Source organism: Lontra canadensis, unplaced genomic scaffold, assembly GCF_010015895.1.
Source record: "Lontra canadensis isolate GAN:19392208 unplaced genomic scaffold, GSC_riverotter_1.0 scaffold98, whole genome shotgun sequence".
NCBI classification, from domain to species: Eukaryota; Metazoa; Chordata; class Mammalia; order Carnivora; family Mustelidae; genus Lontra; species Lontra canadensis.
Genome location: NW_022631092.1, coordinates 5,340,334 through 5,368,100, shown reverse-complemented (window position 1 = coordinate 5,368,100; position 27,767 = coordinate 5,340,334). Strand labels below are relative to the sequence as shown.

The 27,767-nt window shown below is 39.7% G+C and overlaps 1 protein-coding gene across 4 annotated transcripts in view; it reads left to right on the top strand.

The window, feature by feature from the left end:
- Nucleotides 1-27,767, top strand: part of DPF3 (double PHD fingers 3) — a 257,321-nt gene that overhangs the window by 101,976 nt on the left and 127,578 nt on the right. For all 4 annotated transcript variants that reach the window (XM_032837279.1, XM_032837280.1, XM_032837282.1 and 1 more), the window contains exons 2-3: nucleotides 386-546; nucleotides 25,993-26,100. In XM_032837279.1, coding sequence (XP_032693170.1) covers nucleotides 386-546; nucleotides 25,993-26,100 — 269 coding nt within the window. The remainder of the gene's footprint in view (nucleotides 1-385; nucleotides 547-25,992; nucleotides 26,101-27,767) is intronic.

Genomic DNA, 27,767 nt, shown 5'->3' with positions numbered 1-27,767 from the left:
GGATGTGAATGAGGGGACTCTAGAAGCCTGAGCTCCCGGTAAACCCAGGTAGAAGATTGTTCCAGAATCTTCTATTCTGGAGTGGCACTTCATACTTCCTGGAACAGGGACTTATCACTTGTCCGGGTGGTTTATCTAGGGGCCCTAGGCTCTTTGTTAAAAGGGATTCGAAATTCCCTGGTGGATCTGGTATGGGAAATAGAACCTGGTTGAGACCTGACACCAGACTGGATTCTGCCCCTTGGCAAGGCTCTCGGTCTGAGTTGCCTGGGTCTTCATAACTCTGTAATGTACCCAGGGAGGTAGGTGGGTAACATCAGTTTCCCTCTGGGTGTGTTTCCATTTTTCCCTGGCCTCAGTCCTCCTCTCTCCCTCTCCTGGGCAGGCTCGGGGACCAGTTCTACAAGGAAGCCATCGAGCACTGCCGCAGCTACAACTCACGGCTCTGCGCAGAGCGCAGCGTGCGCCTCCCCTTCCTGGACTCGCAGACCGGGGTGGCCCAGAACAACTGCTACATCTGGATGGAGAAGAGGCACCGCGGCCCAGGTGAGCCCCGCCAGCCTGGCACGGGAGCATGTTCTGGCTTCCAGTCTGGATGGAGGAGGACCGGACGTCCCCCGGGAATCGCCGCGGTGTGGCTGGGGATGGGCAGGCTGTTCCGCGGGCCTGGGTTACTCTCTAGAAACTCAAGCACTTTTCTAGCTCTTGGCACGAGGTTCAGGGATGGTGTGGGGCAGCGAAGCCACTTGGTGGAGGAGGCAGCGGCAGAGTGAAAGAACTCAGGATTTAGCCCCAAAAAGGGAAGACCGAGGATGCGACAGCCATCTTTGTCTTTTGCCTTTGCTTCGCTGAATGGTTATAAACTGGAAATCCGCGGTCAGATCTGGGTTTGACGATTGGCTCCTTCATCCACCCTCTCTCCTTCAGGTTCCTCACCTGGAAAATGGGAATAATAATAGTATTTACTTCAGGACTTTATCAGGATTAAATGGAGATATTCCTAAAAGACATATGAGTTTGTGCACAGTATATGCTCCAAAAATGCTGGCTGTAATTGTAGATATTACTATTATCATTATTATGACACTAGTCTTCTAGGTGCCAGAGAACAGAATAAAGACCAGTGGGTGGAGATTAGGGAGGCAGCCAAAGGGATGTAGTTTTCTGGCTGTTTATGGGTGTATTTAAAAAAAAAATTTATTATGAAAAATTCCAAACCCATACAAAAGTGGAGAGAATAGTAAAATGAATGTCCATGTACTAATCTCCTGGTGTCAACAATGATCCACTCATGGCCAGTCTTCTTATATTCACCTCCCACGTCCCTCCTCGACCCTTGGTTATTTTGAGGTAATCCAAAGCAACAAATTATTTCATCTGTAAGTTTTTCAGTATGCATCCACAATAACTACCAAAGCTCCAAGTTAATAATAAGACATTAATTGAATCAAATATTTGTTCAATATTTATTTCCCCCAGTAGCTGAAATCAGAATCCAAGTAGGATCCCTACATTGTTAATTGGCTGATGTGTTTCTGAAGCCATTTTAAGTCTGTAGGTCTTGGGGTGTGTGTGTGTGTGTGTGTATCTGTCTCTCACCCCCTTGCCTGTTATTTGTGGAAGAAACTGGGTTGTTTGCACTGTGGGGTTTCCCAGAGTCTGGATTTTCTGATTGCATCCTCATAGTGTTATTCCTGTGAACTGGTAGTTAGGACTAGAGACCCAAGCAGATTCAAGTGCAATTTTTTGGGGGGGGGGGCAGGAACAACTCCTAAGTGGTGGTGTATACTTGCATCATGAGGCTCATGTTTCCTGGTTATCTCTCTGTTACTGATGTTAGCAGCCTTCGCTGATAGTTGCCTAGATCCTTTATTCAATTAAGGACTGCAAAAAGGTGACATTCAATTCAAGGGCTGTCACTATTTTTTCATTTATTAGCTCTGTAACCTATAAAGAGAAACATCTCCTCATTAAAATTTTGGTTATTGTGAGGTATATTTCCCCTATGAAAGGTGGGATAAATAATATTGCCCCTTTATTTACCAGTTTATTTTATTTTATTGTTCATCATGTTAAGTGTACTCTTTAACCCCTATCCCCTATTTCACACCCCCCACAACCTCCCCTCTGTTAACCATCAATTTGTTCTCTGTAGTTAAGAGTCTGTTTCTTGGTTTGTCTCTCTCTCTTTCCCTCTTTTTTTTTCTTTGCTTGTTTGTTTTGATTATTAAATTCCACATATTAATGAGATCATCATTTGTCTTTCTCTGACTGTCTTATTTTAACTTAGTATTGTACTCTCTAGCCCCATCCATATTGTTACAAATGGTAAGATATCATTCTTTTTATGGCTGAATAATATTGTGTAATATTGTGTATATATACTACTTCCTCTGTACCCATTCATCTATCCATGGACATTTGGGCTGCTTCCATAATTTGACTTTGTAAATAATGTATTTACCAGTTTTCAAAATGATGAGTTGGTTCCCTAGTATTCACCAAAGGTGATCAATAAAGTTATTATTTTGTTGAGTACCTTCATGGATTTATAGATTAAAACACACCAGATACATTTTAATCCATTGTAGCTATTACTCATATTGATGCTTCTATTGCCCCATCTTTGGCTGGTAGGGGTTTGGGCCAGTGTTGGTGTTTTGAAAGAATACCAGTCATTTCAGATAACTACCTTGCTATCCTAATATTAAGATGGAGGTTTTAGGCTTATATACTTCCTGCCCAGACCTGGAACCCGCTATTTCTCTAAAAAAACCTCTTGCCTTTTTGTAGGAAATGTTATTTAAAGACCATAATCTGGTGGTGCTTATTGTTCCTGGGTTCGTTGCTATTTCTAGGACTTTTTAGGGAGCAGATCTAAGAAATATGATTTCTTTTCTGAAAAGAGAAAACACACCTATATTTCCCATTCATTTCAGTTTTACACAGTTTTTACTTAAGTCTCTTAATTGTCTGTCTCCTTTCTCCCACACTGAAAAAATCCTGGCTCTTAATGATGCTAACATAATTACTTATTTGTTTTATCCCACAACATACACACCAGAGAATCAGAACAAAATGAGACTTCCAACGATAAAATTACTGAAAATGGTTTCTTCTCCTCCTCCTCTTTTTTGTAATTCCTTTTGTCCTTAACGTATTGCCCATTAAGGATGTAGAGTCCAATTACTGTGTTTTAAGGTCACTTGAAAGAGTTCCTCTAGGTGGTTGTGCCACTAACTGAATGCACAGTTGGATTTGTTTCATTTTGCTTTTACTTATTAGGTATTCCTTTTTAAAAAATTTCTTTGTCTTTTTAAAATTAGTTTTTATTTTGAATAATTGTAGATCCACAGGATGTTATGTTCTGTGTACTATGGATACATAGCAGATGGATCCCCCATATCCTCCACCCAGTTTCCCCCAATGGATACATCTAAGTAATCATAACACAATCTGGAAACCAGAAAATTTGATATTGGTAAACGTGTGTGCATTGTTCAATGCCATTTCATTACACGTCAAGATTTGTGGAACCACCTTTATAATCAAGATACAAAACTATTCCATGACCACAAAGATCTCCCTCATACTACCTCTTTATAATCATACTGACCTGCCCCTCTCATCATTTCAATAATTTTACAGTGTCTTAAACATTTCCTCTACACACACTGAAAACCTTGGCAGACAGAATTTTTGCTTTAATTATTAAACCGTTAACTTAGAATACTAAAGAAAATGTCTATTGTATTTACTCACATTTTTACTCTTTAATCATTCGTTCTTCCTTCCTGGTGTTCCAAGGTGCCTTCTTTCCTAATTCCTTTCTGATTAAGTACTTTCTTTAGCCATTCTTTAAAAGTAGATCTATTGGTAACAAGTTATCTTAAATTTTCTCTGAGAATGTCTTGATTTTTTCCCTTTGTTCCAGAAGGATATTTTTGCTGGATATAAAATTCTGGGTTACTAGTCCTTTTATTTTTAGCATTTGAAAAATGTTTTGCATTTCCTTTTGGCATGCGATGAGGTTTGTGTTGAGACATTTGCTGTTATTCAAATTCTTTTCCTTTATAAGTGGGTTGTCATTTCTCTATCACTGCTTTCAAGATTTTGTCTTTAGTTCTCAAAAATTTAATTTTGATGTGTTTTGGTGTGCATTTGTTTGAGTTTACCCTTTTTGGGATTTACTCAGCCTCTGAAATCTGTAGGTTTATATCTTTTGCCAAATTTAGGAACATTTCAGCTATTATTTTTTTTGAATATATGTTTAACCCCACTCTCTTTTCCCTTACTCTTCTGGGACTCTACTAGCAAAATTTTTTTTATTAATATATAAAGTATTATTTTCTTCAGGGGCACAGGTCTGTGAATCATCAGTCTTACACAATTCACAGCACCCACCATACATAGCACATACCCCTCCCCGCAATGTCCATACCCCAGCCACCCTCTCCCTCTCCTCCCACCCCTCAGAAACTCTCAGTTTGTTTCCAGAGATTAAGAGTCTTTTATGGTTTATCTCCCTCCCAATCCCATATTGTTTCATTTTTACTCCCCTACCCCCATGACCCCCTACTCTGCCTCTCAAATTCCTCTTAACAGAGATCATATGATAATTGTTTTCTCTGACTGACTTATTTTGCTTAGCATAATACCCTCTAGTCCCATCCATGTCATTGCAAATGGCAAGATTTTGTTTCTTTAAATGGCTGCATAATATTCCATTATATATATATACCACATCTTCTTTATCCATTCATCTGTTGATGGACATCTAGGTTCTTTCCATAGTTTGGCTATTGTGGACATTGCTACTATAAACATTGGGGTGCATGTGCCCCTTCGGATAACTACATTTGTATCTTTAGGGTAAATACCCAGTAGTGCAATCACTGGGTCATAGAGTAGCTCTACTGTCAACTCTTGGAGGAAACTCCATACTGTTTTCTATAGTGGCTGCACCAGCTTGCATTCCCACCAACAGTGTAGGAGGGTTCCTCTTTCTCTGCTTCCTCGCCAACATCTGTCATTTCCTGACTTGTTAATTTTAGCCATTCTGACTGGTGTGAGGTGGTATCTCACTGTGGTGTTGATTTGTATTTCCCTGATACCAACTGATGTTGAACAGGTTTTCATGTGTCTGTTGGCTATTTGGATGTCTTCTTTGCAGAAATGCCTGTTCATGTCTTCTACCCATTTTTTGATTGAATTATTTGTTCTTTGGGTGTTGAGTTTGAGAAGTTCTTTATAGATTTTGGATACTAGCTCTTTTTCTTATATGTCATTTACAAATATATTCTCCCATTCTGCCAGTTGCTTTTCGTTTTGTTGACTGTTTCCTTTGCTGTGCAAAAGGTTTTGATCTTGATGAAGTCCTAATAGTTCATTTTTGCCCTTATTCCCTTGCTTTTGGTGAGGTTTCTAGGAAGAAGTTGCTGCGGCTGAGGTCAAAGAGGTTGCTATTTATTCTCCTCAAGGTTTTTGATGGATTCCTGTCTTACAATGAGGTCTTTCATCCATTTTGAGTCTATTTTTGTGTGTGGTGTAAGGAAATGGTCCAGTTTCATTTTTCTGCATGTGGCTGTACAATTTTCCCAACACCATTTGCTGAAGAGACTTTTTTCCATTGGACATTATTTCCTGCTTTGTCGAAGATTAGTTGAACATACAGTTGAGGGTCCATTTCTGGGCTCTCTATTCTGTTCCATTGATCTATGTGTCTGTTTTTGTGTCAGTACCATACGGTCTCAATGGTTACAGTTTTGTAATAGAGCTTGAAGTCTGGAATTGTGATGCTACCAACTTTGTCTTTCTTTTTCAACATTCCTCTGGCTATTTGGGGTCTTTTCTGGTTCCATATAAATTTTAAGATTATTTGTTCCATTTCTTTGAAAAAAATAGATGGTATTTTGATAGGAGTTGCCTTAAATGTGTAGATTGCTTTAGGTAGCATAGACATTTTCACAATATTTGTTCTTCCAATCCATGAGCATGGAACGTTTTCCATTTCTTTATGTCTTCCTCAATTTCTTTCATGAGTACTTTATAGTTTTCTGGGTACAGATTCTTTGTCTCTTTGGTTAGGTTTATTCCCAGGTATCTTATGGTTTTGGGTGCAGTTGTAAATGGGATCGACTCCTTAATTTCTCTTTCTTCTGTCTTGCTGTTGGTGTATAGAAATGCAATGGATTTCTGTGCATTGATTTTATATCCTGACACTTTACTGAATTCCTGTATGAGTTCTAGCAGTTTAGGAGTGGAGTCTTTTGGGTTTTCCACATAAAGTATCATATCATTTGCAAAGCATGAGAGTTTGACTTCTTTGCTGATTTGGATGCCTTTTATTTATGTTTGTTGTCTGATTACTGAGGCTAGGTTGTCTAATACTATGTTGAATATCAGTGGTGATAGTGGACAACCCTGCCACAGTCCTGACCTTAGCAGAAAAGCTTTCAGTTTTTCCCTATGGAGAATGATATATGCTGTGCGTTTTTCATAGATGGCTTTGATGATATTGACATATGTACCCTCTGTCCCTACACTGTGAAGAGTTTTGATCAAGAAAAATGCTGTACTTTGTCAAATGCTTTTTCAGCATCTATTGAGAGTATCATATGGTTTTTGTTCTTTCTTTTATTAATGTGTTGTATCACATTGATTGGTTTGCGGATATTGAACCAACCGTGCAGTCCAGGAATAAATCCTACTTGGTCATGATGAAATGCTTTTAAGGTACTGTTGGATCCTATTGGCTAGTATTTTGGTAAGATTTTTTGCATCTGTGTTCATCAAGGATATTGGTCTGTAATTATCCTTTTTGATGGGGTCTTTGTCTGATTTTGGGATCAAGGTCATGCTGGCCTCATAAAATGAGTTTGGAAGTTTTCCTTCCATTTCTATTTTTTGGAACAGTTTCAGGATAATAGGTATTAATTCTTCTTTAAATGTTTGGTATTTAAAACCATCTGACCCTGGACTCTTGTTGGGAGACTTTTTTTTTTTTTATTTTAAAGACTTTATTTATTTATTTGACAGACAGAGATCACAAGTAGGCAGAGAGGCAGGCAGAGAGAGAGGAGGAAGCTGGCTCCCTGCTGAGCAGAGAGCCCGATGCAGGGCTCAATCCCAAGACCCTGGGATCATGACCTGAGCTGAAGGCAGAGGCTTTAACCCACTGAGACACCCAGGCGCCCCTTGTTGGGAGATTTTTGATGACTGCTTCAATCTCCTTACAGGTTATGGGTCTGTTCAGGTTTTCTGTTTCTTCCTGGTTCAGTTTTGGTAGTTTATATGTCTCTAGGAATGCATCCATTTCTTCCAGATTGTCAATTTTGCTAGTGTATAGTTGCTCATAATATGTTCTTATAATTGTTTGTATTTCTTTGGTGTTGGTTGTAAGCTCTCCTCTTTCATTCATGATTTTATTAATTTAGGTCCTTTCTCTTTTCTTTTTGATAAGTCTGGCCAGGGGTTTATCAATCTTATTAATTCTTTCAAAGAACCAGCTCCTAGTTTCATTGATTTGTTCTACTGTTCTTTTGGTTTCTATTTCATTGATTTCTGCTCTGATCTTGATTATTTCTCTTCTCCTGCTGGGTTTAGGCTTTCTTTGCTGTTCTTTCTCCAGCTCCTTTAGGTATAGGGTTAGGTTGTGTACTTGAGTCTTTTCTTGTTTCTTGAGAAAGGCTTGTATTGCTATATACTTTCCTCTCAGGACTGCCTTTTCTGTGTTCCAAAGATTTTTGAACAGTTGTGTTTTCATTTTCATTTGTTTCCATGAATTTTTAAAAATTCTTCTTTAATTTCCTGGTTGACCCATTCATTCTTTAGTAGGATGCTTTTTAGCTTCCATGTATTTGAGTTCTTCCCAACTTTCCTCTTGTGGTTGAGTTCTCGTTTCAAAGCATTGTGGTCTGAAAATATGTAGATAATGATCCGAATCTTTTGGTATCAGTTGAGACCTGATTTGTGACCCAGGGTGTGATCTATTCTGGAGAATGTTCCATGTGCACTAGAGAAGAGTGTGTATTTTCTCTTGCTTTGGGATGGAATGTTCTGAATATATCTCTGATGTCCTTCTGGTCCACTGTATCATTTAAAGCCTTTATTTTCTTGTTGATCTTTTGCTTAGATGATCTATTTCAGTGATGGGGGTGTTAAAAGTCCCCTACTATTACTGTATTATTGTTGATGTGTTTCTTTGATTGTTTTTAATTGGTTTGTATAATTGGCTGCTCCCATGTTAGGGCATAGATACTTAAAATTGTTAGATCTTCTTGTTGGACAGACCCTTTAAATATGATATAGTGTCCTTCTTCATCTCTTATTATAATCTTAGGCTTCAAATCTAATTTATCTGATATGAGGATTGTCACGCCAGCTTTCTTTTGATGTCCATTAGCATGGCACATTTTTTTCCACCCCCTCACTTTAAATCTGGAGGTGACTTTGGGCTAAAATGAGTTTCTTGCAGACAGCATATTGATGGGTCTTTTTTAATCCATTCTGATAACCTGTGTCTTTTGATTGGGGCATTTAGCCTATTTACATTCAGGGTAATTATTGAAAGATATGAATTTCATGCCATTGTATTGCCTATAAAGTGACTGTTACTGTATAATGTCTCTGTTCATTTCTGGTCTGTTACTTTTAAGCTCTCTCTTTTGTTAGAGGACCCCTTTCAATATTTCCTGTAGGGCTGGTTTGGTGTTTGCAAATTCTTTTAGTTTTTGTTTGTCCTGGAAGCTTTTTATCTCTCCTACTGTTTTCAATGACAGTCTAGCTGGACATAGTATTTTTGGCTGCATATTTTTCTCCTTTAGTGCTTTGAATATATCATGCCAGTCCTTTCTGGCCTGCCAGTTCTCTGTGAATAGGTCTGCTGCCAATCTAATATTTCTACCATTGTATGTTATAGACCTCTTGTCCCGAGCTGCTTTCAGGATTTTCTCTTTGTCACTGAGACTTGTAAATTTTGCTATTAGATAACAGGGTGTGGACCTATTTTTATTGATTTTGAGGGGGTTTCTCTGTGCCTCCTGGATTTTGATTCTTGTTCCCTTTGCCAAATTAGGGAAATTCTCTGCTATAATTTGCTCCAGTATACCTTCTGTCCCTCTCTCTCTTTTTCTTCTGGAATCCCAGTTATTCTAAAATTATTTTGTCTCTTGGTATCACTTATCTCTTGAATTCTCCCCTCATAGTCCAGTAGTTGTTTGTCTTTTTCTCAGCTTCTTTATTCTCCCTCATTTGGTCTTCTCTATCACTAATTTTCTCTTCCGCCTCATTTATCCTAGCAGTAAGAGCCTCCATTTTTGATGGCACCTCATTAATAGCTTTTTTGTTTTCAGCTTGGTTAGATTTTAGTTCTTTTATTTCTCCAGAAAGGGATTATCTAGTATCTTCTATGCTATTTTTGGAGCCCAGGTAGCACCTTGATAATTGTCATTCTGAACTCTAGTTCTGACATGTTACCAATGTCTATACTGATTAGGTCCCCAGTCATAGGTACTGCTTCCTGTTCTTTTTTTTTTTGTGGTAAGTTTTTCTGCCTTGTCATTTTATCCAGATAAGAATAGATGAATGAGAGAACAAAATACTAAAAGGGTAACAACAACCCCAGAAAGATATACCCTAACCAAATCTGAAGCGACCCAAAAATGGAGGGAGAAGAAAGGAGAAAAAACATTATATATATATATATATGGTCACACACTAGATTTTGGGTTTATTTTGGTCTGTTAGAAGAAACTACCTCCCTCCCCAGATTTTAAAGAAAAAAAAAAAATATATATATATATATAATAAGGGTAAACATGATGAAGGGATGGAGTGTGGCTGTAAGATGAAAATTAAGATTCTAAAGAAGGAATTGATAAGAAATTGGTTGAAAAAAGAAAAAAAGAGGAAAGAATGTGTTCAGGCTGGAGACTAGAACAAAGCCATGTGCTATATTTAGGGTGTATTTTGATCTATTAGAAGAAACTGTATCCCAAAATTTTAAGAGAAAAAAACCCTATATGTATACGACAAATAAATTTAAATACAATGAAGTCATAGAATATGACTATAACAATGAAAATTTAAGAAGATTTTTTAAAAAGTTGCAGAGGTGGGAGGTTGGGGGAACCAGGTGGTCGGTATTGGAGAGGGCACGGATTGCATGGAGCACTGGGTGTGGTGCAAAAACAATAAATACTGTTATGCTGAAAATAAATTAAAAAAATTAAAAAAAAAACCAAAAAAACAAAAACAAAAACCAACAATAAATGAGGTAATGTCCAAAGAGTGCATGCCTGGCACAAGGGAGGAAAAAAAAACCAAACAAAAAACCCATTAAAATAGAAAGAAGGAAAATTTTTAAAAAGTACAATAAGAAAAAAATAAAATTAAAAAAATTTAACTTTGAAAGACTAAGGAATCATAGGAAAAAAGCCATGAATTCTATGTGTTGCTTTCCCCTAGCTCTAGAGTTCTGCAGTTCTCATTGATTGGTGAACTTGGTCTTGGCTGGATGTTCTTGCTAATCTTCGGGGAAGGGGCCTGTTGCCATTATTCTCAAATGTCTTTGCCGGAGGCAGAATTGCACCACCTTTGCCAGGGGCCAGGCTAAGTAATCTGGTCTAGTTCATTCTTGGGAGCTTTTGTTCCTTGAACGCTTTCTGTACAGCTTTCACAGATGGGAATGAGGATAGCGGCCTCCCAATCTCTGGCTGTAGAAGCCAAGAGCTTGCGGCCGCAGTCCTCAGTGTGCCGTCAGAGAAAAGCAGTCAATCCCTCCTGTCTCCTTGGTTTCTGGCCACACTCCGTGCTCACCCGGCCTATGACCAAGTGTTTCTATCTGGGGCACACGGCCCTGTTTGGAATCTCCAAACCCAGCAGATTCCTGCTCCCATTCCTGTGCCGCTCCTCCTGGAGGGGGAAGGAAGGGGTATCCCTGGATCTGCCCCTTGTGGGGTCCCTGCTTGAAGAGCAGTGACCCAATTGCATCTTGGGTTATAGTTTAAGGTAACCCTGAGCTGAGAGCCCCTCCTCCACTCTGTCTCTGCAGCTGGCTTCCTGCTCCAATACCTAGGAGCTCTGCCATACTCAGACACCCGTGGTCTTTCTGTCTTTCTGTGACCCCCGCAGGTCCTGAGACCACACTGTCCCTTCAAAGGTTCCCCCCCCCCCCCCCCTTAGCCTTTGGAGTAACGTCTTTCAGTGGAGCAGACTTCTAAAAGTTCTGATTTTGTGCTCCGCTGTTCTACTGCTTGCTGGAAGCTGGCCCCTCCCCCTGTCTCTTTTCCTATACCCCAGATTCACTTCTCTGCATGTCTTGCCTTCCAGAAAGTGGTCGATTTTCTGTTCCTAGAATTGCTGCTCTTCTTCTTTTCGATCTCCTGTTGAGTTTGTAGGTGTTCAGAATGGTTTCATAACTATCTAGCTGAACTCCTGAGACCTGACAATACTTAGGTCTCCTGTTTGTCTGCCATTTTGCTCCTCCCCACTTCTCCTAACAAAATTTTTAAATTTTTTGTTATACCCCACAAAACCCCCAGGCTCTGTTTGTTTGTTTTTGTTTTTAGTCTGTTTTCTATGTTGCTCAGGGTTATTTTTATTTTTCTTTCTTCAAGTTCACTGCTTCTTTCTTCTCTTCTCTACATTTGTTATTGTTGTTTGTGTTTTTCAGTTTCCATTTGGTTCTTCTTTATATCTTCCATTTTTTTGCTGAGACTTTAAATGTTTTCATTTGTTTCAGATGTTCACGATTATTTGTTGAAACATGTTTATGATGCCTCCTTCAATCTTTATTCAGATAATTAGGATTCAGGATTGGTATTTCTAATAATTCTATCAGAATATTGTCAGATAATTCTAGTATTGGTGTTGATATGTTATCTTTTATCTTATTCAAGTTGAAATTTTCCTGGCTCTTCACATATGTGATTTTGATTGAGTCCTAGGCATTTTGGCCATGATGTTATAAGACTATATGTTTTTTGGTAAAGTGTGCAAATATTTTAACCATTTAAAAATTGGATTTTTTGGGGTGCCTGGGTGGCTCAGTGGGTTAAGCCTCTGCCTTCAGCTCAGGTCATGGTCTCAGGGGCCTGGGATTGAGCCCCGCATTGGGCTCTCTGCTCAGCAGGGAGCCTGCTTCCCTTCCTCTCTCTCTCTGCCTACTTGTGATCTCTGTCTGTGAAATAAATAAATAAAATCTTTAAAAAAAATGGATTTTTTAAAAAATTGAAATTCATTTGACATAAAACAGTGTGTCAGTTTAAGGTGTAAAACATGTTAAATATATACATTTATATATTATAATATGATTGCCATTGTAGTGATAATTATCAGATCTGTCGTATTACAAAATAATCTTTTTTTTAGTGGTTGGAATAATTGAGTTCTAATCTCTTAGCAAATTTGATGATTATAATATTGTTGTCTGTTTTCTCTATACTCTGTATTAGATCTCTAGAGGGGAATTGTTTGTTTTCTTATTATCAAATTTTGATAGTCCTTTATATATTTTAGATTCAAGACCTTTATCTGATATATGTTTTGCAAATATTTTCTCCCTGTCTATGGCTTATATTTTCATTATCTTAACAGTATCTTTCAAAGAGCAGATACTTTAAATTTTGATTAAGTTCAAATTTATCAATTTGTTATTTTATGAATTGAGATTTTGTTGTTCTATGTAAGAAATTGATACTTAATCCAAGGTCAAGCAATATTTGTTTGTTTTCCCTAGAAGTTTTATGATTATGGGTTTTATAATTAGGTCTATGATCCATTTTGAATTAATTTAAAAATATAATTTGAGGTACAGATTAAAGTTTATCTTTTTGCAGATAGCTATCTAATTGTTCCATCATAATTCGTTGAAAAGACTAGCCTTTCTCAACTGAATTGCCTTTGTACCTTTGTCAAAAATTAAATGTTCATATGTATGTGGGTCTATTTATGGACATACAGTTTCATTTCATTGATCTATTTGTCTATCCTCACACTAATATCCTTCTGATTTCGTCATGCTTTTTGAAATCAGGTAATATTAGCCCTCTAAATTTGTTTTTCTTTTACTAAGTTATTTTGGCTATTCTAGTCCTTTGCATTGCTGCATGAATTTTAGTCAGTTTGTCCATTTTTACAAAAACTCTGCTGGGATTTTGATTGGGATTATGTGGAATACCTAGATTAGTTTTGGGGAAAATGAACAATTCTCAATCCTGAGTCTTCTAATCCCTGAATATAATATGTCTCTCCATTTGTTGTCTTCTTTAATTTTTCCCATTGATGATTTTTAGTTTTTCATGTACAGATATTCCACATTTTTGTCAGTTTTATCTCAAAGTACTTAATATTTTTGACACTATTGTAAATGGATTTAAAAAATTTCAATTTCTGATTATTCCTTGTTAGTTTACAAAAATACAGTGGATTTTGTATGTTCATTCTGTATCCTATAGCCTTGCTGTACTCATTTATTTTTCACATCTTTCTATGGATTCCACAGTATTTTCTACATAATTGATTGTTAGTGAAAAAGAAAACTTTTCAATATGGATGACTTTTATTTATTTTACTTGTCTGTTGCACTGGCTAGAATGTCTAGTATAATATTAAGAAAAAGTATTTAATGAGGACATCCTTATGTTTTTCCTGATCTTAAGGGAAAAATGTTCATTTTTCCATTTTTAAATATGATGCTTAGCTGTAGCATTTTATGGTTGCCTTTTATTAGACTGAGGATGTACTTATTTCTAGTTTGAGAATTTTAAATCAGGAACTGATGTTGGATTTTATGAACTGATTTTTCTGAGTCTGTTGAGATGATCATGTGATTTTTCTTTTGTGGTTTGTTAATATGATGGGTTATATTGATTGATATTCGAATGTTTAATATTGTACTCCTAGGATAAACCCCACTTTGTCATGGTGTATTATCTTTTTTATATATCATCAGATTCACTTTGTTAAATTTTTATTAGAGGTTTTGCATCTATGTTTATGAGAGGTATTTATCTATAGTTTACTTGTTGTAACACAACACTTGTTGTGTCTGGTTTGAGTGTCAAGATGATGTTGGCCTCATATAATGAGTTGGGAATTTTTGTGTTTTCAGTTTTCTAGAAGAGTTTATGTAGAGTTGGTATTTTTTCCTTAAAAGTGTTTTGTAGCATTTACCAGTGAATTCATCTGGGCCTGGCAATTTCTTTGTAGGAATGTTTTTAAAACTACAAATTTAATTTCTTTAACAGGTATTTAGGTTATTCATTTTATACTGAGTGAGTTTTGGCAGTTTGTGACTTCAAGGAATTTGGCCATTTCATCCAAGTTGCCAAAATTGGTTGTACAATGCTGTTCATACCTTTGGTGTATTATTCTTTTAATATCTATAGAACCTTGTGACATATTCTCTCTTATTCCTTATGTTGATAATTTGAATTCTCTTTTTGACCCAATCAGTCTAACTGGAGGTTTATCAATTTTATTGATCTTCTCAAAGAAATAGTTTTTGATGTAATAGATTTTTCCCATTTTTTTCTGTGTTCTACTTTATGATATCTGCTCTGATATTTATTTTTCTTTTATTCTACTTACTTTGGATTTAATTTACTCTTCGATTTCTTCCATTTTTTCTTTAGATGGAAATTGAGGTTATTGATTTGAGACTGTTCTTCTTTTCTACTACAGGTTTTTTCTAGCATAGTTTATCCCCAAATATAAATACTGCTTTAGTCTCATTTTACAAATATCAGTATCGTATTTTCATTGTCATTTAATTAAAAATGTTTTCTAATTTGTCTTTCAAGTTCTTCTTTTACCTATGTATTATTTATAAGTGTGTTACTTAGTTTCCAAACATTTGAGGGATTTTCCAAATATATGCCTGTTACTTATTCCTCATTCCTATATGGTCAGAGCATACTTTGTATGACTCGAATCCTTTAAAATTTATTCGGACTTGTTTTATGGTTCAGAATATGGCCCATCTTGGATAGATTTTCTCTTTGGTCTGGAAAAAAATGTGTATTTTCTTATTGGTGGTTGGAATGTTCTATAAATATCAGTTAAATCAAGTTGGTTGATAGTATGGCTCAACTCTACATCTTTATTGATTTTTCTGTTGATTTGTTCTATGAATTATCAAGAGAGAGTATTGAAATTTCTATATATATTTGTGACTTGGTCTATTTATCCTTACAATTTTATTAGTTTTTGCTTCATATGTTTTGAAGCTCTGCTATTAAGGGAATACACATTTAGGGGTGTTACGTCCTCTTGATAAATTTGTCCATTATCATTATGTAAGAACCTTCTTTATCTCTACTAATATTCTTTATTATTCAGTCTGCTTCCTGTGATACTAATATAGCCACTCCAGCTTTCTTTTGATTAACGTTAGCATGGCATATCATTTTCCATTCATTTATGGTTAATATATTTGGCTCTTTATGTTAAAAGTAGATTTTATTTTTTATTTTTTGGGTAGGCACATATAGTTGTGTCTTGCTTTTTAAATGCAATCTGACAGGGGCACCTTGGTGGCCTAGTCAGTTAAGTGTCTGACTCTTGATTTTGGCTCAGGTCATCATCTCAGGGTTGTGGGGTTGAGCCCCATTTTGGGCTCCATGCTGGGCTTGGAGCCTGCTGAAGATTCTCTTTCTTCCTCTCCCTTTCCCCTCCTCCCCCACTCATGCGTGCACCCACATGCACTCTCTGTCTAGGAAAAAAAAAAAATAAATGCAAGCTGATAATCTGTGTTTTTAAAATAGGGATATTTAGATTGTTTACATTTAATGTGATTATGGCTATAGTTAGGTTTAGAGCCATCATTTTGCTATTTGTTTCCTATTTATCAGTCTACTTGTTCCTTTTCCCCTCATTTTTTTCCTTTTTGGGAATTAATTAAGTTTTTGTGATTCCATTTTATTTCCTTTCTTGGTTTGATAACTCTTTGTTTTGTTATTTTTATGATTGCTTAATGTTTGTAATCTCCATCTTTAATTACAGTTTGCCTTCAGGTGATACTTTGCTACTTCATGAATAGCATAAAAACTCTACATTACTATTTCAGTAAACAGAATAATGCTATCCACAAAGACATCCACACCCGGAATTCATGGAAATGTTACCTGACATGGCAAAAGAAACTTTGCTGATATGATTAAGTTAAGGACCTTAGATGAGGAGATAATTATTATTAACCAGATGTTGTAAATATAATCATAAGGGTCTTTTACAGGAGGGGCAGCAGGTCAGAGTCAGAGCAGGAAATGTGACAACAGATGCAGAGGTTGAAGTGATGCCATTAAGGAAGAGGCCACAAGCCAAAGATGTGGGTGGCCTTTTGAGGCCAAGGAATGAAACCCTGCTGAAATCTTGGTTTTAGCTCAGTGATACTGATTTTAGACTTTTAACCTCCAGAATTGTGAGACAACAAATTCATGTGTTAAGACTGAGTTTGTGGCACTTCATTATGGCAGCAACAGGAAATGAATACAAATGTACTTTTCTTTCTTTAAAGATTTTATTTATTTACTTATGAGAGAGAGAGAGAGAGAGAATGAGAGAGAGAGAGAGAGAGCGAGCATGAGAGGGGGAGGGTCAGAGGGAGAAGCCAACTTCCTGCCGAACAGGGAGCCTGATGTGGGACTCAATCCTGGGACTCCAGGATCATGACCTGAGCTGAAGGCAGTCACTTAACCAACTGAGCCACTTAGGCACCCTACAGGTGTACTTTTATCTTTCCATTACTTTCCATGACCTTTGTGCAGTTGCTGCCATTTATTTTAGTTTTACATATGGTATAAACTTTTTTACTATACTATCATTATCTCTGTTTAGTTAGTCATCTTTTAAAGAGTTTTAAAAAAATAAGAAAAGAAACCTTACATAATTACTCTTGTATTAAACCATTCCTGATGCTTTTCATTTCATTGTGTACATCTATATTTAGATCTGGTATCACTTTCCTTCTGCCTAAAGGACTTCCTTTAGTATTTCTTGTAGTGTGGGTCTGCTGATGATTAATTTTTTCAACTTCTGTGTGTCTTGAAATATCTTTAGTTTGCTTTAGTTTTTTGAGAGATATTTTTATGGAGTATAGAATTTAGGTTGACAAGTTTTTCCCCCCGCCTTTCAATACTATGATGATGTTGAACTACTGTTTTCTTGTTTGCATTGTTTCTATTGTTTCTGATGAAAAATCACCCTTGTCTTTGAGCCTCTCCATATAATATGGCTCCTTTCTCTGGCTGCTTTTAATATTTTTTCTTTATCCCTTTTTTTTGTTTGGTTGCTTGCTTTTTTTTTTTTTTTTTTGGCTGAGTGGCTGGAAAGACATTATCAAATTATTTATAATGTTAGCATTTAAGTATTCATATCTATACATTAAATAGCTACATAGACTATCACTATTTTGAACAATTTTATTTATGATGTGCTTTGTTATTGTTTTCTTCTTTTTTTTTTTTAAAGATTTTATTCATTTATTTGACAGACAGAGATCACAGGTAGGCAGAGAGACCGGGAGAGAGAGAGGAAGGGAAGCAGGCTCCCTGCTGAGCAGAGAGCCCGATGTGGGGCTTGATCCCAGGACCCTGGGATCACAACCTGAGCCAAAGGTAGAGGCCTCAACCCACTGAGCCACCCAGGTGCCCCTGTTTTCTTCATGTTTCTTGCACTTAATTTTATTGAATTTCTTGGATCTGCATGCTTGTAGTTTTCATAAAATTTTGAAAATTTCTAGCCATTATTTCTACAAATGTTTTTTCTTCCCTTTCTCCTCCTTGGGGACTCCAATTACACAAATATTAGGCTGTTTGAAGTTGTCCCACAGATCACTATGCTGTTCTTCTAAAAAAATTCTTTTTTTCCCATGGTTTTCATTTTGGATGATTTCTATTGTTGTGTTTTCAAGTGCACCAGTTTTTTTTTTCTTCTGCAGTGTCTAATCTGACATTAATCCCATTCAGTAATTTTTATCTCACACATTGTGATTTTCATTTCTAGAAGCTAAATTTGAATCCTTTGCTCCAGCTCTTTGAAAAATGCTTGTGGAATTTTGATTGGAATAGCATTGAAAGTATAGGTTGCTCTAGGCAGTATAGACATTTTAATAATGTTTATTCTTCTGATCCATGACCATGGAATGGTCTTCCAACTTTTTGTGTCTTCTTCAATTTCTTTCATGAGTATTCTGTAGTTCCTTGAGTACAGATCCTTTACCTCTTTAAAAAAAAAAAAAAAGAATGAGGCAACTATAAAAAAATTTTGAATCCTTAAAAAAATCAATTTTTTACCTAACTTTTGGACATATGGAATATAAATGATAACTTTTTTAATGTTCTTGCTGCTAATTTTACTGTCACTATCAGTTCTTGGTTGGTTTTAATCAATTCTTTCCACCCTTATTATAGGTCATATTTTTCTGTTTCTTTATATATGCCCTGTAATTTTGGATTGGATGCCAGACATCATGAATTTTACCTTGTAGGTGCTGTCTCTATCATTTATTCTTGTAAATATCCTGGAACTTTGTTTTGGGACAATTTACTTGGAAACAGTTTGATCTGTAGGTGATACTAGAGCAGTGCTTAGTCTGGGGCTAAATATTCCCTTTCAGAGAGATAAGCCCCTTCTCTGACTATATCTAGTACCTTACGAATTATGAGGCCTAACAGCTGGTGGGAACAGACTGTTTCCTGTCCCTTTGCATACCAGGCACTCTTATTTCTATTCTTACTGGGTGGTTCGTTCTTCAACATTGAGTAGTTTCCCCATAAGCATGCACTAACTAGTACTGAATTGAATACGCAAAGGAGACTCTCTGTGACCTCCAAAGTTCCTTCTCTGTGCAACTCTCCTCTGTTTAGTATTCTGTTTCTTGAATTCTAGTAACCTTGGTTTCCCCAGACTCTCAGCTCTTTCTTTTCACTCAGTCACAGAGAGTCTCTTGGTTTCTACCTAAGTTCCTCTTCCATGTGCTGCAATCTAGAAGTTCTCTTGAGGTAGTGAGGTGGGGCAATCATAGGGCTTGTCTTGTTGATTTCCAGTGTTTCAAGCATCACTGTCCTTCATTTCCTGATGTCCAGGGTCTTGAGAACTTTTGTTTTGTATTTTTGCTCTCTTTGGTTTCATGTAGGAGAGTAAATATGATCCTGATCCTCCCATCCAGCCAGAAGCAGATGTTTGCTTTTTTAATTTAACTGCATAAAATATTCACATGGTTCTAAAGTCATATCAATAAAGCATGGTGTAGTCAGAGAAAGTCTTGTTCTATTTCTGTCGTTTTACTCTGTCCCTTTCCTGTTTCTATAGACAACTTCCTCTTCACCTTGTTACTATTAATTTGCTTTTGTTCTTTCTCTAAGTAACTTTTCCCTAAGCTTTTGGTTTGAAAAAACTATGAGAACACACGACATATATATTCATGTATATATATATGTGTATATCCCCATTTGTTAGACAAATGATAGTATGTTATACACACTATTCTCCACCTTGCTTTTTTCCTTCCATTGCAGTATATTCTTCCCTCCATGTCTCAACAGCTTCATAATAGTTCATTGTGTGTATATCCTATTGTTTACTGAACCAGTTCCCTCTAGATAGACATTGGGTTATTTCTAGTCTCTTTCTAGTATTAAACATGATATAATGGGTACATATTTTTGCATCTGAATCTGTGATATAGATTCCTGGAAATGGAATTGCAGGGTCAAAGGGCAAATACATACGAAGTTTTGCTAGATATGCTAAATTTTCCTCCATAGGGTTGTACCACTTCGCATCCTTACCATTCTTACCATCTGATCTTTGGACCAGATTGGTAGGTATATTTCTAACAATATTTCAATAGCACAGTAGACTGCTTCATGAATGGGTGAAATGAAGTGAATGAAATGAATGAAAGGGTGAGGACTAGAATTATTGAAACAAAGGCCAGGGTGGAGACCCTTGTCAGGGATGTTCGAGAGGTGATTCTTGTATCAGGTAAGAGTCAGACCCAATAACATTTAGGCTCCCTCCTCATGTTATAATGCTATTATTCTTAAAGTTTCTTTTTCTGATGAATTTAGAAGGTATGTAGTGGTTGTTTTTCTGATTCCCCATACATTTTCTGTGCCTCTCAACAATGTTTTTATATTATCAGGATGCATTTCTCCATGAGCTATTTTAGTTGGTGATGTGGAAGAAAAGGAAAAATAAATTCCATAAGAAGTGGCTTGATGGAGGTGGGTGGGAGGGCTGGGGGATATTTTCCTGATAGTTTTGGTGTGAGGAGCTGCTTTCCCAAGGAAAGAACTCTGGGGTTCAAGCATGCTGTGTGTGGAGCAGTAATGGGATGGCTTGGGGGGGAGTTAGGTTAGTGGAGAAGTTTTGAGTGTGGGCTGTGGATTCTGTTACCCTTTGAGTTGTATGGCCCCGTGCCAGTTACTTAATCACAGTTAGCCTTACTGTCCTTGTCCTTTATATGTCTCACAGGACATAGGAATGATGGTTGCGATACAGGTGAGTGTTAATAGTGAGTGTGAGGTACTAGCCTAGGACAGTGTATGAGCTCAGCAAATGTTAGCTATTGTTACTGTGTCAGTTTTTGAGTGTGATGGGACCGGTGAGGGGCTTAGGAAGCTCTGGGCTGGAAGGAGCAGGCAGCAGACTGGATTTGAGGCCTAGCTTGCCAGTGTAGTCTTGGTACATGGGACATTAGAATTGAATGTTAGAGAGAGAAGCTTATGGAGAAGAATGGGAAGGGTGGTTGGAGGGGATGGTTGGTGAGCCAGATAGAGAGCTGTGCTGAGGGCTGAGGTGGGGTGTCTAGTGCCCAGACTTCAGGCTTTTAGAGAAAAGAAAAGGCACTGTGGCCAGGGATGGTTGAGGGGGACTTCACTGAACAGGTGGTCCATATAGTCAGGATAGCTTTTAAATAAGCCGAGAGAAGAGAGGAGGGCAGAGAACCAGGAAATACCATGGGTGTAAGTGCTTGTGGATTACATCTTGCCTACTCCTCAAGACCTGCCTCTGGAGTTATGGCTCATCCCTCCAGCTCTGTAGAGTTGGTCCAAGTTGGTATTTCAGCCACAAGCATTAATGGAGCGCTTGTTATGTCCTGGGCCTTGGAAATATAAATATGAGTAAGAGTTGATCTGGTAGCATCCTCATGTAGGAGTTTTCCAAACAACAATGGCCTTGGTTATCTCTGATGTTCTGATTTAGTAGGATTGAGCTGGAGTCCAGGCATCTGTCCTTTCCAATAACTACTTGTGCCATTCTGATGCCCAGCCTTGGTGAAGAACCCCTGGCTTGTGTCATTATCTGTTTATAAATATGGAGGCTGTTGGTGACCCAGTGAGGAGACATTGAGTAGGAGCAACATGCAGAGGAGCTCTTTAATGGCAGTAATGTCTGAAGAGAAGCCTGCTGTTCCATCCCTTTCCTGTCCAATGCGGGGTGGGCAAAGGGGAGATGAAAGAGAAGCAGTGTTTGGATTCTTAATTTGGAACCTTGAATCCTGTTACCCCGGTTCTGAGCAGGTGCGGTCACTGCCTCTCTCCTGTAACTCCCATGCCCACTAGTTCCTCGGCCTCTCAGTAGGCTGTCCTTCAAACCCAAGTGAGTGGACGGTTGAGGATGGTTGAGATACAGGTGATACCTGTCCACCCTGGGGACAGAGAGTGGACAAATTGGCATAAGCTACAGGAAGGTAGATTTTGATTCAAAATGAGGGTGAAGCAAAACTGTTTCTCACAATGAGAGTTAACCAGCTACAGGAAGTCTGTCTGGTGAAGCAGTGAGGTTTCCATTACCAGGAGTGTTTGGTGGCGGCCTGCTGGTCCACCTCTCTGAGATGCGGCAGGGCGGGCTTGAACTGCCACCGTGCGACCCTGGCTGGGGGAAGAGGAATTACTCGAGTTCTTCTCTTCTTTTTCAAACCCTGTTCCTAGCTCCTGTCATCCTGCCTTCTCTTTTCTATCCCACTTTTTCTTCTGATTTCTTAATAGCTTATGCTGTGTCTGTCAGAGATAACCATGACACTGAGGATCCCCCTTGGTGATTTGGTCAATGCTGGTAACAAGCGACTTGTCTGGAGTCTGCTGACCATCCAGGCATCAAAGCCCACCCTGCTGTTTTTTTTCTTTGGAGACAGTTCTCCCTCCAGCAAGTGTGTGAGTTCCTGTGTAGGTATGTGTGTGTGTCTGCGTGTGAGAGATGTCTGTGCTGGCACATGAGGATGGGTGGTGTAGCTGGACTTGCAGCTCAAAATGACAGAAAAGCAGTTTGCTTAGTGAAGGTGGCTGTGGCCTTGGTTACCAGGAAAGACTGGTCCCCCTCTTGTGTCCTGCCTCCTTTCCTCCCTCCTCCATCCTCCCCCTAGCCCCAGGCTCACTCCTGCAGGTTAATTTCCCTGGCTACAGCTGTGACTCCCTCCTCCTCCAACCCCCTTCCCTCCCTCCTCCATCTACCACACACACAGGCTGTGAGTTATGTGCCTCCTGTTCTAATGAGATAAACAACATAACTCTCACGGGGCTCTGCTCATCCCTCTATAAGTGGAACTCCAGGGCTGAATGTGTTGGCCCTATAAAGGCACCCTGGTGCTTGTCAGCCTAGGGAGGAGGGCAAAGAAGGGGGGCTGGAGCCCCGAGAGAGTTCTTGGGGCCATTTGCTTGTTGAGATGAGGTGGAGTCAAGGCAGACATCAAAGAGAAGCACGCGGGGCGGAGGCCTTGTCATGCCACACGGCCATGGCGTCCATACTCATCTAAGTCAGCTAACTCATGATAATTAGTAACTGACATTTGCACGAGGCTTCATGGTTACAAAGAGCTTCTTCTTGAATTTAAGCTAATCCCCACAACATCCCCTGTGAGGTAGGTATTATTAACGTTCTTATCTTACCGGTAAGGAGACAGGCTCAGAAATGCGTGGTGATATTTCCAAGGTTACGTGAGTGGTGGTATGAAGACTCATGTGCTCTTCCTCTGCCCCGTGGGCCTTCTGTAATCCATCAGAGAAAGTTAAAGAGTGGTATAAAAATAGTCCCCTCTTCTGGCCATTTAGACTACCTACTACTAATGGGTCTGCAGCTAGAGAGTGGCCCGAGGCTGCCTTGAGGCCGCTGGCCAACAAGTGCAGTGACCAGGGTTTCAGGGAGGGCAGAGGCCCTTGGGCAAGTGTTGACAATGCTGACCTCTTGTCATTTAGATCTTTTGAAAGTGTTGTCTGAACTAGTCCCTTCTTCCTCACCTGCCCTTGGTCAGGTTAGAAATACTATGAAGCAGAGTATGGGGCAAGAAAGAATTTAAGGCACAGAGACTGCCATCTTGGGTTGAGTTCTGTACTCACTCCTGGGCCTACCTCTGTGGTCCCTCTTAGATGGTTTGGATGTGGGTGCATGAGTCTCCTGGAACCAGGAATAACAGTTCATTCACTTAACAGGTCATTCACTTCCTGCATTTCTGAATCTGATTCAGTTCTGGTTGAATTCATTTGATAAGTACTTCTTGATATGTCTACCAGGGATTGTGCCAAGTATTAGGGATACTAGAGATGGATATAGTTCCTGTCATCCTGGGTCTTATAAAACTGGTAGGGGAGATAGTCCAGTAAGCTGGAAATTAATGATAGCATGTTGGGGGAAACACTGGAACCTTGAGATGATTTTGGGAAGGCCATGAAACCAGTCTTGGTACATCAAAGAGAATATCTAGGCAAGTGACGAGATGATGCTTAGACCTCCAGGGGTTCTTGGCCAGACATTGGAAAAAACTTACAGATTTTTTTAATTGAACTTTTCTTTAAAAAATAGTTGGCCTAATTCCTCCATCCACTTACACTCAGAGTGGGTAGTTCTGGCACGAATTTTTGGCCTTACTATTATTAAGAAGTTCTCCAGGTTCAGTCTAGATTTTTAGGTTCAGTCTGGATGAAGAATCGCTAACTCAAGATGAGTGGGGGTTTGTGGGGCTGGTTCTGGGTTGCAGAGTACTGGCTCAGCCCTTGTATTTGGCCTCTGTTGGGATCGTGGGGCATACCAGCCCCAAAGGTGGCTCAAGGGACCAGAATCAATGCAGCCATTCAGGAATTCTAGGGTCAGAGATGACATGGCCCTGGAGTCAATCACATCAGAAACATCAAACTGTTCCCGGTGATGCCTTCCTTCAAAAATAGGTCAAAACTAGGCCTTCCGTGGAAGGGAGAGTAATCTTACTTTGATTCATGTATTCTTCTCCAATCTACCACAAGCCTGCTCCTCAGAGCACAGGTAGCTCAGAACTTTGAGATCTTCCTACTATGCAGAAGCTATGAAGCTAGCAACAAAATTAAGTATTAGGATGACTCTTGGACATGAAAAGCCATTAGTGTATGACATCAGAAATTTTTCTGGAGCCTCTAGGCTCCATGACCCTAATGGTTTCTGAGAACCCAAATGGGGAGGGGGTAGGGGACCTCCAGCTTTTTCATTGCCTTACAACCTGTGGGAACAGCTATGTGGTTAAAAATGAAACTTAGCACAGAAAGAGTATTTGAAAATTTTGCTTCCTATAGTGCTGGAATAGTTGTCTCTGCTTTGGATCCAAACCAATAAATGGGTAGAGAAGACTAGTAAGAATGAAAAATGAATAAAAAGTATATAGCAGCAAAGCTTTTGTAGATCGTCTCTGCAGAAGGTCCCCAAATGGCAGACAGCAGATGGAAACAGAGTCGTGATATTTTCTATCTCTGTGGCCCTAGGTCTAGGAAGTGACCTTCCCACGTGGGTCTGATGGTGGTCGTCACATGCCCCATTTACCTACAGAAGACTGAGTTGTGACTGATCACAGTGAAGCGGGAATGTATTCGTTTACTCATTCATTCAGCAAATGTTTAGTTTGATTCTTCTAGGTATCACACAGAGGGTTCTGGGGATTCTGATGAGGATGAGACTAAGTCTCAGTCTTTACCAGGATTTTTACTCTAACAGGAGTGGATTGCTTAGCTTCCACTTGTTTCTTTTGGGGGTGCACCAGGCAAGTCTTTTCAGTCTGCACACCACCTACCCAGTCTTAAGCCCCTCTCCTTCTCCCCTTAGCCTCCACCCTCTGCCCCTTTTTTTTGGAATAGCCCGTGGTCTGGAGTGAAAAGTCCACCCACATTTCTCCAAGTCCTCTGGCTGCCACACTAAATGCCCCAGGAGCCGTAAGAATGTTGTCTGATAGGCAAGAAGGCTCCTCCCGGGGTGGTGGTTATGAAGATGACGCTGGTGTGGAACTTTGTTGCTGAAGGCCAAATCGAAATGGAGACTCTGGAGAGACAGTTTGGTTGGTATATCAGCCCAGCCACTGGACTCTTGCCCATTTCTTTCTGTAAGGCCCAGGCAAGGGGGCAGGGATGTAGAAGGATGCTGGCTCTGCAGGCCGAGGAGCCTGGTCCCCAGAGTAGGCTTCTATTCCTCTGGAGGTTCTTGGGGCTCCCACTGGCTTCAGTGAACTGCCAGCAACTAACAGCAGGTGGAGAAAGTCAGTAGGTAGGAGATTTGGTTCCTTGATCCGGTTTCCTTGAAATGCTTCCCAATCCCTGCCATCTGTAGGTAGGCAGACTGACTTCTGCTGCTTTGCCTTGAAGAGAACCTGCTTAACCTACATCTGTAGAGAGGGGCAGTTGATGGATAGAAGCTGGAGGTCCACTGCCTTGGAAATACCATATAGTGAGGTTGAATCTGGAAAGGTCCCTCTGATCTCCCCAGACCAGGAGAGGAGAGCTGTCTTGGTCATGGTGATGATGGTCACGGGCTTACAGAGACAGCATGGTGGAGCAGACAGGGCAAGGGTCATAGGGTCAGATAAACTCGATACTGCCTCTGCTCTACTGTTGACCAGCTGCATGACCTTGACAAGTCACATTACCTTTCTGGACTTCAGTTTCCTCTCACTGTGAGTGAGGAGCTTGGACAGGAAGGTTTCCAAGGCCCCTCCTAGCCTGAAGCCTTTAACCTTTATGCTGTCTCTGTCCACAGGCCTCGCCCCGGGCCAGCTGTACACATACCCTGCCCGCTGCTGGCGTAAGAAGAGACGATTGCACCCGCCTGAGGATCCAAAGCTTCGGCTGCTGGAAATAAAACCTGGTCAGTGCCCTCTGGAGCTGGTGGGAGAGGTGGGGAGGTCTGGGCTGGCCCAGGCAAGGTTGCTTTGCTCCTTTGTCTATAGAGCTAAGTTCCATGGGAGAGTGAACCTGGCCCATGGTGCCCAAAGGTGTGCCTCTGTGCCTGTTCTCTTGTGTAAACATGTCCACGTATTCTCCCAAGCATCTCTTCCCTCTGGTGTCTTGTGCCTTCCCTTTCCTCTCATCTCCCTCTTGCCACCCCATGGGGTAAAGCAAGCAGGCAAGGGTGGGAATAGGCCCAAGAGGAATGGCTTTCTGGACAGGGCCCCAGGAGCTGTAAAAAACAGAACCCATCTGGGCATGAAAATGGAAGAGTCTGAGTTCAAAATTTGCCTCTAGGTGATGCTGAGTGCTTTGTGGCCATGCGGAAGGAACCAGTTACTTTTCCAGACCACTGACCTGTTAGAACACTTCTGACTCGATGGCTACCTTCAGACCTGTGTCTGGGTTGTAGTAAGGCCAAGTGATCGCCCTGGGTCTTCATCTTTCAGGGAGCCTCTGGTTTTGGGGGTGCTACTAGGGCTGGGAGGTGACTCAGGGTGGTGGGAACAGTGTTTTTAAGTGGAACAAAGGTAGAGCTGACATGTCCCCTCCCACTGTCACCAAACAACACAGACCTGACTAAGGAAGGCTGCCTGGCAAGGTTCCCTCACACCTACCTTTCCATATTGACTTCTTAGGCTGTGTCTTCTCTGCAAAATCTCTGTTCACAATTGTTTGGGATGCTTTCACTCATGGTTCTATGGTTAACCTGTTTCAATTGTTTATTTTAACCCATATTTCCACTCATCATAGAAGTTTTATTTGGGGCGCCTGGGTGGCTCAGTTGGTTGGGCGACTGCCTTCAGCTCAGATCATGATCCTGGAGTCCTGAGATCGAGTCCCGCATCGGGCTCCTTGCTTGACAAGGAGTCTGCTTCTCCCACTGACATTTCTCCACTTATGCTCTTTCTCTCAAATAAATAAATAAAATCCTTAAAGAAAAAAAAAGTTTTATTTGTTGGAGTTGGGTGGGGGCTAGGTTTTTCAGTGAGCTCCATCCAAGTTCTCAATGGCCCTGCAGAATTTTCAGACCCTTGCAAACACTTCTGGATGGTGACTGAGATTGTTCCAAACTTTCTTCTTAAGATGGAGTTTGGGGGTGCCCAGTGGCTCAGTGGGTTAAAGCCTCTGCCTTTGGCTCAGGTCATGGTCTCAGGGTCCTGGGATCGAGCTCCACATCTGGCTCTCTGCTCAGCAGGGAGCTGCTTCCCCCTCTCTCTCTCTGCCTGCCTCTCTGCCTACTTGTGATCTCTGTCAAATAAATAAATAAAATCTTTAAAAAAAAAAAGATTGAGTTTGTTGGAGGGCCAAGTCTCCCTGAGCAGTATAATCCAGTAGAGATATAATGCCAGCTACAAGTATCATTTTATACTTTCTGGTAGTCACATTAAACAAGGGGAAAAAATCCAGGTGAAATTAATTTTAATTATAGATTCTATTTAACCCAACACAGCAGTAATATTATCATCTTAGCATGTAATCAATATAGAAATGATGAGTGAGATAGTATACATTCTTTTTTTGTATTGTTTTTAAAATTCCAGTGTGAATTTACACTTTTAGCCCATCTCCTTACAGACTGGCCAC